The sequence below is a fragment of the Botryllus schlosseri genome, chromosome 15 (genome assembly GCF_051294905.1).
Source record: "Botryllus schlosseri isolate E-star chromosome 15, Bs_hap1, whole genome shotgun sequence".
Lineage (NCBI taxonomy): Eukaryota > Metazoa > Chordata > Ascidiacea > Stolidobranchia > Styelidae > Botryllus > Botryllus schlosseri.
This window is the reverse complement of record NC_137250.1, coordinates 12,083,174-12,098,442: the sequence shown is the minus strand read 5'-3', so window position 1 is coordinate 12,098,442 and position 15,269 is coordinate 12,083,174. Positions and strand designations below refer to the sequence as shown.

Genomic DNA, 15,269 nt, shown 5'->3' with positions numbered 1-15,269 from the left:
AATTCATGACCTATGTGTCCCACTCCATTCCTGTATACAGTCGTTCGGCAATGCTTTGCTCGTGTGACGTCATATTGACACTCAATGTGTAATACCTCATTTTTAAATCCGCTAGTGGGCGCTAAAGAGTGTCCGGAATTTGCTTCACAAAAATATGGTAACCCTAGTTTAGAAGAGTAGACGACCAGGTCGTGGTCACCCAACCACCGCATCTCATTGAGATCAGAGACGTCTACAGCTTTCCCTGATGGTTGTTGGTTCGTTTTGGGGTATTCATGGTGTTTGTCGACTACTATGGTCAATTGGTCATTTACACCAGGCCGATGTTCTGCTTATTTTCCGTAACTGCCGACTTATAGCACGGCCCACCTCTAGGCTTTTGTAAGACACCGCAGACGCGGATGCGGTGGCGAGGAGGAGCCTAGGTAAACCTCCAACACTTAGGTATCGAAATTCGGAAGTCGACCTCGGTCGGACTCGAACCCGCACCCATTGGTGTTGCAGCCGCGGATTATACCACTGCACTATCTCGCCACACTGCTTTCCCTGATGGTGATTCGACAGCGTCAACCGAGAGAAGGAAACGTCACCAGACCGTAGCAATTTAATGCAAGCGTCCAAAGGTACAGTTCCGTGCTGCTTGTGTTTGGTAAATATTGTTTAGTCTGCTGAATCGAATGAATGTAGCATTGCACCTGGTGCCGTTAACGACATGGCATGTAATTGTCAGATAAAAATAGTCCGTTCACTTTCAAGGAGGGCGAGGGTGCATATGCGGAGAAATTTGTTACAGGGCGCATTTAAGATCATTGAATTAGGCCTTCATGAGCATTCCCTTACAATGGTAGTTGAATCACGCTTGTTAGATAGCAGCATTTCATCGATACAACTACAGAAAGTCATCGTGACGAGCGCGTGACTGGTGACCAAGTCCATCGACAACCTGTTTGGTTTGTGTATTCAGAATTCGACCATATTGGTTAAGCGAACATGGGCAAGGAGAGTGATGAGCCTTCGGCTAAAGTTTCCAAATTGCAATCAGACATACAAGAGGACAGATATGCTTACCTACGAATTAAACAAGATCCACAACCTAAGGTCTATACTCAAATGCCCAAGCAACCGAAAGAGAAGAAGCCAGGGCAGTTGAATAAAGAGCAATTGAAAGATTTCTTCGACAAGGTGAAGAGGTGATTTTGCTCCATACCGTCGCTGATAAATGCATTGAGCCATTTTCAATGGTAAATTATTGCGATACCAATGCATGCTATTCTATTGAGTGAATTCTCCGCTGTCATCTAGCTCAGGGTTTCGCAAATTGGAAGTTGCGACTTCCGAAGGGGTCGCAAGGTGCATATTCTCAGGGCCAAAACATATACTAGCAGGCCCGTTGGTATAACGACTTCGTTACATGATATTATTTCGTGAACTCCTGTTTGCTTGACAAAAGATATTGAAATCGCCCAAACGTAGGCCTAGTAAATTAAAAGAAACACACGATTTCAAATTGGTATTTCTTCACTAGCGAATTATTTTCTCTGCGGGATGGCGTTTTTCTTGTTGGGTTCAGATTGCCAGTACAGGAACATTTGTGCGCCTATATGGACAATTAAACATATATTTATAATTGTATATATATCGAAGTTTTCGGTCAGCATAAGGGCATTCCTTTTTGGTCAAGGTGTTCTCGCTGCCGATCGTTCTGCCACACTTCTCGGAGTCGCATGTTACATGACCTAAAACTTTATATGTATCGGTGCGTCTTGGCGCGGTAATGACCGACGCCGAAATGGACATTTCTATAAATCATGAAATATTTGAATGAAGTTGCATAAAATTTCATAAAAATACTTTATAATTTATGTTCATTCACGAAGTAATTTTGGGCCCCCTTCGAGGTCGAGGGGAGTTTGAGGTACAGTAGTTGCGGTCCTGCATATTATACTTTGTAACTATTGAACGTTCAATTGCGATAATTTACATAAGCACTGATCAATAATAAACATTTGATTGTTGATTATACAATATAATTTAATTTCACGAGTGAGCCAACGTTCATGTCCTATTGAAAATTATTCTTGTCGCTTGAATGATAGAAATATTTATATATTCCCGGTAATCCTTTGTAAACTAGTTATCCGCGGTTGGTCTTACATTCTCAATTCATTATAGGCCTACTACACACTGAAATCATTATGGTAACTAACATAAAATGTGGATTGTGGAAATATATATACGTCCTGCGTGTACGGATTTGGTAGGCGTATATAGACCATTTACGGCCTCGACCGATGCTTTGATTCGTCCTGAATGACAGTCGCGACTTCTGTCCACAGCCCGTTGTTTGGCCACAAAGACTAGAGTCATGTTGCTTTCTGCCCCTGTTACCTCCCATCTGAAAGTATTCGGTTTGAAGTAATTTTATACTTCAGGGGTTTGTCGTAGTAGAAGACCTGCTGGATAAAGAATTACTGTTAAAGGCAAGAAAAGCTGTTGATAAGTTAGTGGACGATTTAGCGAACAAATTGTACGACGCTGGGAAAATTACAAGTGAGTTCCGTATTTATTTACTTGTCTATTTTCAATATTTATTCATATTCTCACTGTGCCTAAAATATGGGATGGCGGCTAATCCAGTCATATGTCACAGCTCGCTAATTCCATTTTAAAACACCCCATGATAAACAATAAACATGATATTAACACACGTCACAATTAGACCATTTTAATCATTTTTCTACTTACCAGACAAGCACGAAGATAAAGGTTTTTCTGACCGCCTCACCCACCTCGACAAGGAATTCCCGGGTGCCGCGGTAGTGCTGTTGAAAGGCGGGGTTCTACCAGAAGAGTTCAAAAATGTTTGGAGCGATGACAAATTACTGAATATCGTAGAGCAACTTGTAGGGCCCGAAGTTGCGGGCCATCCTTTGTGGAATTTACGGACCAAGGTAAAAACATTCCTGCGACTTTGTGTATATGTAGCAATTGTAGCATGTTGCGAAAAGGAGACTATTTTTCAATCTATAAATTACGTACAGATTCCTCAAAACGAAGAATTGACAGTTCCCTGGCATCAAGGCAAGTACATAGTCATACCCATTGCAGTAAGAGAAGACAAATGCATCTTTATTTTTCTTCATTTACCGCACACGTGCTGTATCGTAACAACCATTTCTTTGTGTACAGATAATGCATACCTGGAACCACGCAGTTTGGAAGTTATGCAAGCAACGGCCTGGATACCGCTTATAAATGCCAACAAAAACAACGGCTGCATGGTGGTAAGCTCTGAATCAATTTTATATCTAGTACACATAAAAATATTAATCTACAGCACTGCAGAGATTCAATACCTGTGATCTGGAACTTGCTTGTTTACTATGAGATCTTAGAAATTGTTTAAACACGAGGTCTGCAAGATCCCCTGTCAATAGCTTGCTGATAACGCGTGTAAACATGGTCTGAGCGTTGTTTAAAATCGAATCCCAATCCCGACATGTATGGGAGGACTAGGGTTGCATTTAAAAACGCTGGTTGTTTAAAACACTTTGGTTAAAACGTGTTTTAAACAGTGTTACAAACAAAGGCCATTTATAATAATAAAATATAAAAAAAATTAAGTTGTATAATTATGCCATAATTGTGTAAATACTTTCATAAAACATGTTGTTTGAGCCTACGGACGACAATTACCACCCGATATAGCCGACGTATACGATATGGGATGGTTGGAACCCTTGAAATATAGTCGGTTCAACAGCTATAGTAGGCCTACGTATATATAGATCATTGGTACGGAATGAAGGTTCTGATGGTGTTAACTGCCGACCGTAAAATGCTGCAAGACAATGTAGTCTTGGCTGAAGATATTTTTGGTCCAGGGGTTGGAAGCCTATTTCTTCAAAGGATATATATTTACCCTATATTTTCAATTGCGAATATCAATCCAATATGGCGTCACAATTGAATATGCGTGACGTCGTGGCTTAAAAAAAAACAATAAAAAACATGTTTTAAACAAGGGTCTTGATTTAAACTACTACTAAAAGGGCTTTTCAAGTGTTCAATCTCGAATCCGTAAACCGGATTGGATTCGAAAATACACCTTGCTTAGCGCTCGTGACTCATCAAAGGTTGCATCTGGAGGTCACAGAAAAGGAATTACTGTCGACCATCAATGTTGCGCTGGCGGCACTTGGTACGTCGAAATACCGGAAGCGGAAATGACCAAACAGCTTGGAATTGATATGGAGAAGGACTTGGTGGTGTGCGAAGTGCCGTTTGGGGGCGCGTTGTTCCTTAACAATGCCATTCCTCACAAGAGGTAATACATAGCTTTTTCAGTGATATAAACCTCGATACAAAGCCGTTGCTAATACCCGAACGAAGAATAAGTGGCTTAAATTTCTACAGGGTTGGATATATATATAATTTTGAGTGATTTTTATTCAACTTGAAGAAAATTTGCTTCGCTCTTCGCGCGATTCAACAGCACTATATGTATATTGATATATATCGAACAACCAAAGATGTTTTTATCCATCGACCTTGGAATTGTCCTATTTCCACCCACTTTGAAAAGCAATTGATGTCATGCCGTTATTAGGTATCACGACATAGTGAAGACCAACGTAATTTTTACGACAACGTAAGTGCTCCCTGCAACAAGTGAAGACGTGCTTCCTTGACTTCAACGAAGTAATGTCCTGTACGAATATAAGTGCCTCTGTGATTGTGGCTACATGGGAAGCACGTCAAAGCGTTTGCAGGAACGCATAAAACAGCATATCCCTATATATATTAGAACACGCGCATCACGCTTCGTTGGAAACTCACCCTTGACTCATCTAGTCAAGCTTGATGCTGAGCAATCAAAGGCCATAAATTCAGCCATTGGCAAAGATCTGTTGGATAATCCCGCTTATGCGAAAAATTATCGATTTCCCGTCGTTGGGAGGGGCCGTTCACACTTTCATTTGTGTGCCTTGGAGACGACTTTTATCAAAATACACCAGCCGAGACTGTGGCAACAAAAGGAGTTCGTATCTAAAAATAGTACATTGAACGCTCTCATATTCGAAATGTCATGCTGATGACGTCATATTTTGTGATACGATTGTTGATATACAATGTTCCTTCCGATTATCTACTAGTTGCTGACGAGTATCATCCGAAAATATTCGGTTTCATTTCAATATGAATATACTATTCAATTGTATATTGAAGTTCTGTACCTCCAAGAAGCTCTTTAAATATTGATTTCAATATATAATAATATTTTATAATAGTTTAATTCTGGGCATGTTGGCCGAAACCTTCAATATATGTGTTCAATTGTCCATTTCCCATAGGCCCGAATAGCCTGCTACGAAAAGTCCTCTTTGTCCACAATCAGAGCTCCACAGTATATGATGTCACCCAAGGCACCCACACAGGTAAATGATGCATCCCGTGAATGAATTAGAATTTGTGAGTGCGTCTCACGTGAGTACATAGCAGACCCGAGGTCGCGAAATAACAACATATAACTAGAGCTATCTACACGTCCATTATATTTACCCGACAGTGATTATTACGTAGGGGGACTCACCGAATGGCGACAGCTTACCCGACAGATACGCCGTTTTACATGTCACAGGTTTATCTATCGAAACTACACATTGCATTACCAGGGATATCTAGTCTAGATATCCCTGTGCATTACATTCGATAGTTTATAATTAGTTTATTAACATTCATCCATGTGATGTTTTCCATTGCATAGTTGTCAGAGGCAAATCAGAACGCATATCACTGCAAAAGGAGTCGTTTGGAACTGTGAAACTTTAGGCAGCCTATTGATGTGCCATGTATATTCCGAATAGGACCGGTTCTCAACGTGAATAACCTTAGTGAACACTTGAAGTTGACAATAGGGTTGGTTCGGATATCAATAATTTTCACTATCCGGATAACGGATATATCCGGATATTTTGGAATTTATCTAACCGGTTAACCGGATAATAACTGCTAAGTGAGACAATCGATTTCATTAGGTCTGCATGTAAAACGGATCGCAAAATCATTACACAGTGTTATTGTAGAGTACCTACCTACGCGCGCAGTATGAGCGAATACGAGAAAAACCACGCAAATTTAATGTTCACTGCTTCTGCAATGCCCTCTTTATAAAGCACAGATGCATCAATTGTGGGATCCTGTAGCCGGGACCGGAATTTTGTAACAAAGAGTCCACGTTCATTGAATGCTTTTTCAGCTTCCACATAAGTGGGCTGAATAGAAAGCAGCGCTTCGTAGAGAGTCAAAAGGTTGGCAGGTCGTACGCCGGAAACTTCAACGGCTTTGCATCCTTTTGACCATCCTTATGTTTAGGTTTAGAGTACTAGAAGGACGACTAGCTGATACTGGAATTGATGCCGACATCATACCTCGCTCTAATTCACGTGATCAGGCACGCAGCCAGCCGAAAATGTAGGGGGACTGAAATAAAATCAGGGGGTTTCAATTTTTTTTTTCGAATTAATCATCAGCGGAAATCAATTACGCTTGCACGCACGCACATTTTTGCGAACATTCGATGTCATTCAGTTTCGCGGTGTTACTCTCAGAATCACTAATTAGAATACACTTAACGGCATATCGTCAACAAGCCATCGAGAGATAGGAGCCAATGCGTGCTGGGTCCGAGATGGTTAGGCCAGCGATTATATCGTTCGTAGGCCTATTGCAGATGCGATTGTGCAGGTCAACGATAATATCGTGAGCACCAAGCCAATGAAGATGCGATTGTGCAGGCCAGCGATGGAATAGTGTGTACACTGCACATGGTCTATTGCAGATGCGATTCTTCAATCCAGTGGAACTATCGGCTTGTTGAAGACGCGATAAATCAGGCCAGAGACGATAGCCGAGCGCGTGGCAATCAATGACCTAATTTAACGATCTTCTCAGCAGGAGGTCGCGTCACATTACATTGTGCAACGTGTACAGACGCATCTCGCTAATTGGCAACACGCTTCACGTTAATCGGCCGTGCCAACACTGAATACGACTTATTGAAGCTTACTAAAACGTGTAAAATGCATTAGCAACGATTCTTTTTTATCCGGTTAACCGGCAGAAAAATATCCGGATATCAGATAGTGAAAATACCTGCGGTTAACCGGTTAACCGGTTAACCGTTATCCGGATAATCCAACCCTAGTTGACAAATATGCTACATGCTACAACAAACATTTTTACAGCCTAAATTATAATATGTTTGGCAAAGCGGGTTGTTTTGTATCGGAAGCTAAATTGGCTCTTCCATATCAGTTCGTTTCGTACGGTACTTTAGACATATCGCCATTCGACGATATACTTATACCCACAGGTGCTAAAAGTCACTTATAATGTTATAAAACTGACTTAAAATCAATTATACAGCTATGGAAATACCTAAACCAAACTAAAATCTCAGGACGAACGTTTCCGTTACCCGGTATACGCGATTTCCCCTGCTGTTTTATCGGGTAACCTCGCGAGACAATTTTGCCCGACAGATTTCCCGACAAATTTGCGTCGTCTGTGACGCACGAATGCGTAATCTTACGTCGGGTAATTTGTCGGGACATCTAGCGACATGTAGATAGGATAGACTAAGTAAAAATAACAGCGATCGACTGCCCTATATTTTCGAAGTCACCACCTCCCTCAGCTCTACCGATAAAATCTGATCACGTGGGCTGAGAGAAGATTCAAAATGAATACATGCAGTTACCAATGTTATTGACGAAATTCAGTCAATTTTTGTAGCGTATAACGGTCGGTCAGTTGTATAACGGGGGGTCTGGCTGAAGAAGAAAAAAAACAGAAGTTTGATCACCCTATGTGGGTCCGTTTTAATGGGCCTGACGAAGTGCAGTTTCTGTTGTGCTATATTAGTCCTGTGGTCAGTAACAAAGTACTTCTACTATGGTTCATAGTACTCAAGTAGGTTTTCCCTACTGGCAATATTACTCCACTGACTATGTGTTAAGGTTACTTCCACTTCTACAGAACAGTTTTTGATGCAAAACAACTTATGTTTGATATCTTAATTTTTGTAAAGTATAAAGTAATTTTTGGTTTGTATCGCTTTTGTGTGTGAAATTATCATATAGCAACTTGCCGGATTAGCGCCTGTAGGATGGTAGCAAAACATATTCTTGTAAATTTGCTCTCTATTTGTAGTGTCATCGGTCATTGTGCGTTGTCGCGAAATATCTAGATCAGTGGTTCTTAACCTTGCTTCCAGCGCCTCCCAAGTGGCGCTGGCGATTTTGAAGGGGGCGGAAACGCTCAGGGGGCGATATGGGAGGGGGGCGCTAAAAAAAATGGCTTCGCAATATGTTGTGGTAGTAGGACATATCCTTAAAGGTCAACTGCATCTTCAAAATGACTTCACCTTATTTCGTACATTATGTGGTTAGGAATATGAATAAAATAATGAAAATTGAAATTACCTGATAGTTTTCAAGTAATTTGAATTACAAATCGAAATTCCGGAAAACGGAAACGAAATCACCCAGCCGTGAAATGACGTCAAGTAGTTGACACAACAAAAGTCCTTGTTATTTCTGTTGGCTGTTAGGTGGGATTATTGCTTAGATTTGCTGTGGATTTGGGTCTTTGAGTGGGATCATGAAAGCTGTGAAGGAGATAATGCATAGAGTCAGATGTTATGTCGCGTATGGTTGGTCCAATACGCAATATGCCGTGCCTACAATGCATTGACATCGCTGCCAAAACCCATCCATATACCGACAGCCGACTGGACGCCATTAAGACCAAAAGTGCGGACTTATAGACAACCAAAGGCAGAGTCATTTTCAAATGCGAATCACTAACAAGTATCTTGCTTCAATGAAGTATCCGAGATACGCAACACGCAAGAAAACTGACTACTGAACACGGGCAACTCTTGCCGACGTACTGCAGTAGTGCCGTTCAGACTTTATTTCCACGCACCAGTGAAATTGTGGTAATGTCAGAGGAACGCACTTCTAAAGCTATACAAAGTGTCCGAAATCGGTAAGTGAAAATGTACTGTGTCAGCTATAGTTTTGTAAGAGTGTAACTAACCGCTTATAGTAGTATTGACTGTGGTATGGTAGTCATCGAAGTATTATTATTGTTTACACTCACGTGCATGTGCAAATAACTGAAATATGTATGCCTTGAAAAACTTGTAAGTAGAAGTGTACGTAGTCTGAAATAAAAACACTTGAAAATCAATTAAGAAAAAAATATCTATAAATGCATTAGTTACTATAAAGGGAGTTCATAACCTGCTGACTTCATGACGTATGATGGTTATATATCGCTGACCTCCTATTAATGGAAGAGTTGCTATTACTTTTGAAAATACACTTCTTTTTGTGTACGGTACATGTGCGGTCATGTAATCATATTAGTTACTTTAGTTATTGAATGAGGAGTGTCAGATATCTGTGACTGAACCTATCAATATTGACCGCTCAGTAAAAGATGAAAACTTATCACTATCATCATAATAGTCGTAAAGTTAGGTAGGATGCAGTTGGCAATCCTTCATTTTTATGATACTTTCGAACAGCATTTGGTATAGGTCTACTGCCTTCGATTCGACTTTGTTATAAAACTCAGTGATATTTTTACTCCTGCTCTAGATTCCTGCAATGATGAAGTTGACGCATTCATTAAAGCAAGACCAGAAACGGCCGAGTCGACCAAGTCTATTGTGATGATTCATCCTCATTCGACAAACGGCATCGTCAAAATTAGTTGAAAGAAGCTATTGCTGGACACAAAACTCTATATTTCTCTCCCTGACACAGTAGTACTGTTGATGGATTGGTTATGTTGCATTTATTATTTTCAATACAAATATTCCTTCACGAAGCATTGTAAAATTGAAATCCTTTGAAAGTACTGGATTTGATCGGATGCGCAGACAGGATTTTTCGTTGGCTTTTGTTGCAGAATCCCAGTGGCTAGCAAACAAAATTTCCGTGTACAGTTTTTCTCAGCTTCCTGAAAAGCGTAATTGTTGTGTTACTGACGGGTAATTATTTGGCACCCGACTCAACATTTCATGTGAATGAGACTCATTCGCTCATGCATCAAACTGGATGTTATAATTATATGACAATATTCCTGTTGATATCTATAGCGAGACAATCTCCAATACATACTCTTGATTGAAATCCTGATAATGCTGTGATGCACTAATAATTCATTCGTTGCTCGAGGGACCTGTTTGCAGCACTTCAACTCTCCCCTGTTAGTTTGCATAAGTTGGCAACCTCCATCCTCTCAACTGTAATTGATAATACCAAGATTAATAACTGGAAGGAGGTTCTCCACCAAATTACACATACTGGTGTATTTCATTTGGTCTAGACAAGCGGCTTAAGCTGAACAAGCTAGGCTGATCATACTATATATCACTAACATCCTTAGGTTATAGTCATCAATAATCATACTCAAACGACCCCTCGTTTTCGGAGCAGCAAGAAGTTCCACTGATATGGGATCGAGCACATCAACACTTGAAACGTGTCCTCGTTTCAACATTACTTTCGTAAGTGAGAGGAAAAAGCATACTTACATTCGACACCTGAGTACTCGGACTCGCCTGGTGAATCCATTACAAGCGAATCCTCCGCCATAACTAACTAAAATAAGCGCCCTGCTACTCAAGACCGCCAACCCTATAGCATACATCTGCAGCGGCCAGAAGAGATGTCAACTACATGACGTCACAATGAACATTCCGCTTTTTCTGTAAACATACCAATATTGGGACTTTCGGTCCAAATTACGGCAATTTCCGATTAGTTTGAAATACGGAAAGTCGGCCATTTCGGTATGAAAAAAAATTCTGAACATGATTCCGCAAAGTTGTCAATGAAGATGCAGTTGACCTTTAATGAGTGTTCAGAGCAAATTAACATTCAACAAAACATGTCAAATCCCGAGATGTTTGGTTGCGCTACGCGACGATGTTTGCTACATATATGTTTTCATAACTGTGATTGGTTATTATAATTCATGTAAAACGAATTGCGCCTACTTTTAGATCGCCAATTTCCCGTTAAAAACCTGCCGTCACGCTTGCTTTAGTTTCAACAACATGTTTCGAATTAGATATTATATCCCGCAGCGCGCGGCGTGTGAAAATCGAAGAAGGAGGCACTGTATATCACTTTTGAGAGTGAGAACCACTTCTACATAAAATAAGTTTTGAAGCTTTGTGCACGAAATGAAAAACTAAATATACTTGAATTCGAGATCTACAAAATTAAATCGTCAGAATATTCTTCATCGTATTATTAAGGATGATACCATCTAGTGTTGAGGTTCACAGCCTCACATGAACGTTATATAATATTAGTGGCTTTGTTTTGAATGCAATCATGTTGAAATTAATTACTGGGTACAATACTGAATTCAATGTGAGCGGATTTATGCAGCCCATTCTCAGTTGGCTCACTTTCAGTTACACAAAGCAGTCCAATACCATTAATTTCCCCGTATTGCCAATCGCAATTGTGAATTCGGGATGGTTCGAACCACAGCGTATGAGACCGTGCCCTATTGTTGTTATAAAAACCTTTATTTGACCCTGAATATTCCACACACAATTATTATATGGTTTATTATAGTCGAATGGTCCTCGAGCCCGAAATATTTACAATACCAAAGTTCCGAAAAGACCGACTGGACTTTGACCTCTTACCAGCACCAAAATTGCTGCAACCCAAACCCCCAATCGGTGAGCTCGAAGGGTGCCATCAATTATTTCGGTGAATTAACATAAATTGCACATCATGTTTTGACGACTTCCCCACGGAAGAATACGCATAATAATAGAAAATAGAAATAGGCATATCGGCGTCGGCCATTACCACGCCACGATGCACAAAGACATATGTAGTTCAGGTCAAAATGGGACTCTTTTCACTATAAAGCGGACAAGAGGTAACGAAATAACAACATGTAACGAATTAATTGTACCAACGGGCACGCCCGAATATGTTCAATTATAAATTATGTGGCCTGGGGGGTCCAGATTGCCAGGACAGGAACATTCGGCGCAAGCCATTTAGGCGCCCTTGGACAATTTAACATAAATGTATAATATCGAAGTTTTCGGTCAGCATAAGGTCAGTCCTTTTCGGCCAAGGTTTTCTCGCTGCCGATCGTTCTGGCTCTTAGAGTCGCATGTTACATGACCTAAAACTTCATATGTCTCGGTGCGTCGTGGCGCGGTAATGGCCGGCGCCGAAATGCTCATTCCTATAATTCATGCGAACTATTTCTTGGGGAAGGGTATCTAATATTCAACACATTTGACACCATTAAATGGCGCACATCGCGAAAATGGTTTGAAAAGGTTACATAAATTTTCAAAAAATACTCTTAAATAGTATATTCATATTGAAATGAACCCGAATATTTTCGGCTGACACTCGTCAGGGGTAATCGTCAGCAACTAGTAGAGAATTGGAAAGAACATTGTATATCAACAATCGTATCACAAAATATGACGTCACCAGCATGAAATTTCGAATGAGAGAGCGTTCAATGTACTATTTTTAGGTGATACACGAACTCCTTTTGTTGACAGAGTTTTGGTTGGTGTATTTTGATAAAAGTTGATTCCAAGGCACACAAATGGAATTGTGAACGGCCTCGACCTACGATTCGAAATCGGTCCTCTCGATAATTATTCGCACAAATCGGATTATCCAACAGATGTTTGCCGATGGCAGAATTAATGGCCTTTGATCGATCAGCATCAATCTTAAGTGGATGAGTTAAGGGTGAGCTTTTCACATCGCGTGACGCACGTGTTCTGATAAATCTGGGGACATGTTGGTTTATGCGGTCCTGCAGACGTCTTGACGTTCTTCCCACGTAGCCACAATCACAGTGGCACCTATACTCTATAGTTTATGTTAATTCACGAAATAATTTAGGGCGCCCTTTGAGCTCGGATTGGGGGTTTGGGGTGCGGCAGTTACGGTCCTGACTATAAGTACGCGTCTTCTTCGACCGACTTGCTTAAATAATTTTCAACCCATATATTATCTATATAGACACATGCTATAGACACGCTGCCCTGAATATAAATATTTCATGTGCTTGCGTTTCTTCTCTGTAGCTTGCAAAACTTCTCGGATGAGATACGGTACAGTTTGGATTTGCGTTGGCAACGCCCGGACAAGGATAACGGATTTTATGGCATGCGAGATTCAGTACTGATGCGTACTAGGAAGGACCCGAATTACAAAATCGACTGGAGTGCCATGGACGCCCCGGCAGCTTACAAATGGCAGATGGACGAGACGGTAAGCCGCGCTAGATTTCCAAATTCAAGTTGATAATTCGGTGTGTAAACTTGTACTCTGATAGGAGGATGACAAGTTGAGTCCGATCGTTGTCGGCCCGTGGATGCATCGATGGGAAATCGTACATCATAACAGACACACCAAACCGGCTTCTTCCTATCGTACTAAATGGGAGAAAGCTAATTCTTGATTTGAATAATCTTCATTCATTTGTAGTGCGCAATCAGTTATTTTGGAATATATTTTGGAATGTTTTTTTTTCGTGAATTGCCAATGTTCCATGATACGTAATCTTTTGTGTTCCAACTTCCGCAATGGTGTGTTGATAACGCGAACGTTGTCGACTTGTAAAATAATACAATAATTTTTATCATTATGAAGCCTCGTATAGCGCTGTTAGATAAATCTTACGCAGTGCTTGGTGCGCTAATCTAGATACAGAGTTGAGAGAGATGGTATTATTTGTTCCACACCACTTTTCAGAACAGTCCGATGTTAATCGCCGACTCCAGACTCGTAGACGAAATTTCCAGTTGGACATTCTACTTGCAAAGTCAGGGGATCAATACAAATCCTTTTTTCGGGATTCCGTTTGCGTTTGCTACAGGATTAGTTTCAGCTACATGCCGTTATAATGACCTTTGACTGACACCAGCCATGCGTAAATATACACAGCCAGGTGTATAAGAAACTGTAACAGGGGTGGGCAGACCTGCTTCTTACGCGAGCCGCATATCAAAAATCTTGGAGCCACAACAAAAAAATTCAAAAATACGAATTTATTACGTCACAATGGAACGTAGGCTATGGAATGTAGTACGTCTCCACCTGGACTGCAAGGTGTTTGAAACCAGTATGATATGGCGTCAAAGCAGTGTGGAACAGTTAATTCCTTCAGGTGCTCATGAACATTAAAGGAAGATTTTTCAATTCAATTCAATTTATCGCTAAAAATTTCATCATTTCAATACACCACAAGACTGCGAGACAATGAAAGATAGGAAGGTGTCGAAACGACTTGGAGTAGTCTTCGAAGTCAGACACCCACCTGGCCTAGGCGATGTAAAAAAGGAGGAATATAGAAACGGAATAGCACTAAGTTCCACGAGCTCAACAATTATTCATCCACATATTGAAATGTAACGACACAAACTGAAAATATTTCATCACTTGAAATTGCTTCGAAATCATCAAATTTGAGATGACATAACTGAACTCGAGTCAGACTGATAGATTGATAATTTGCAGTGACGTGAAGTCGTGAAATAACTTGTGATTCAAAGGAGTGAATTATCGCAAAACTGAAACAGTCTGATGACCCCGTGATTGATAGCTAGAGACAAACGTTACAGAGGGGAAATCGTCAAATCTTACCCATATAGGCCTGATACCGATGCGCAATTGTGCATGCAAACAGAATGATTACCATTCATATAGTTTCAATCAGGAAATGATTAGACTCCAATGTCTCCAAATCATTCGAGTGATATGTTTTAACCAGCAAATGAACTTTGGGAAACTTGCGGGAGCTATCAAACAGCCACACTAAATATAATTCAGCATGTACGACCGTGCGTAGGCCACTGTCGTCAGACCATTATATGGAAGATAAGTTCATTGTTCATTTGCATGTACCAAAACAGTGCAGTGCATACGTGTCACATGATTTATTTGCTCAGCGCTTGAGTTATTTGAAATGAATCATACAAACTATACAATTACTGCCCAACAGCCACATAGAAAATTCTAGAATAAATGAAATATCCCATATTTCGAAGGACATGCGCAATAGTGTTGACAGAGAATTTGCGACTCAGCATATACGGGCGATACTACTGCTGAGTAATCCAAAAGTTGCACAGTCATGTTTCCACCAGTCGAGAAGCTTCTGCAACGAAGTCCGTACGGTAT

At 40.6% G+C, this 15,269-nt stretch overlaps 1 protein-coding gene and 2 long non-coding RNA genes across 3 annotated transcripts; 2 read left to right on the top strand and 1 right to left on the bottom strand.

The window, feature by feature from the left end:
• Nucleotides 1-679: 679 nt before the first annotated feature.
• LOC145457497 (uncharacterized) lies at nt 680-13,734 on the top strand. Its single transcript, XM_080335710.1, has 8 exons — nt 680-1,182; nt 2,433-2,550; nt 2,749-2,951; nt 3,042-3,081; nt 3,190-3,284; nt 4,137-4,327; nt 13,172-13,358; nt 13,423-13,734. The coding sequence occupies exons 1-8, from the start codon at nt 991-993 to the stop codon at nt 13,546-13,548; spliced, it is 1,152 nt and encodes a 383-aa protein (XP_080191836.1). The 5' UTR covers nt 680-990; the 3' UTR covers nt 13,549-13,734.
• On the top strand, nt 4,339-9,906 carry LOC145457500 (uncharacterized). Its single transcript, XR_013920901.1, has 2 exons — nt 4,339-9,054; nt 9,672-9,906. It is a non-coding gene; the product is annotated as an uncharacterized LOC145457500 (long non-coding RNA).
• LOC145457501 (uncharacterized) lies at nt 9,856-10,696 on the bottom strand. The gene is made up of 2 exons (XR_013920902.1): nt 10,197-10,696; nt 9,856-10,035 (listed from the first exon to the last, which is right to left on the bottom strand). It is a non-coding gene; the product is annotated as an uncharacterized LOC145457501 (long non-coding RNA).
• Nucleotides 13,735-15,269: the final 1,535 nt, after the last annotated feature.

Coding starts and splice junctions, on each gene's coding strand:
- LOC145457497 (XM_080335710.1), top strand. CDS start 991: ATGGGCAAGGAGAGTGATGAGCCTTCGGCTAAAGTTTCCAAATTGCAA. Junction 3,285..4,136: donor AAAACAACGGCTGCATGGTG/GTAAGCTCTGAA, acceptor GACTCATCAAAG/GTTGCATCTGGAGGTCACAG. Junction 13,359..13,422: donor AATGGCAGATGGACGAGACG/GTAAGCCGCGCT, acceptor GTACTCTGATAG/GAGGATGACAAGTTGAGTCC.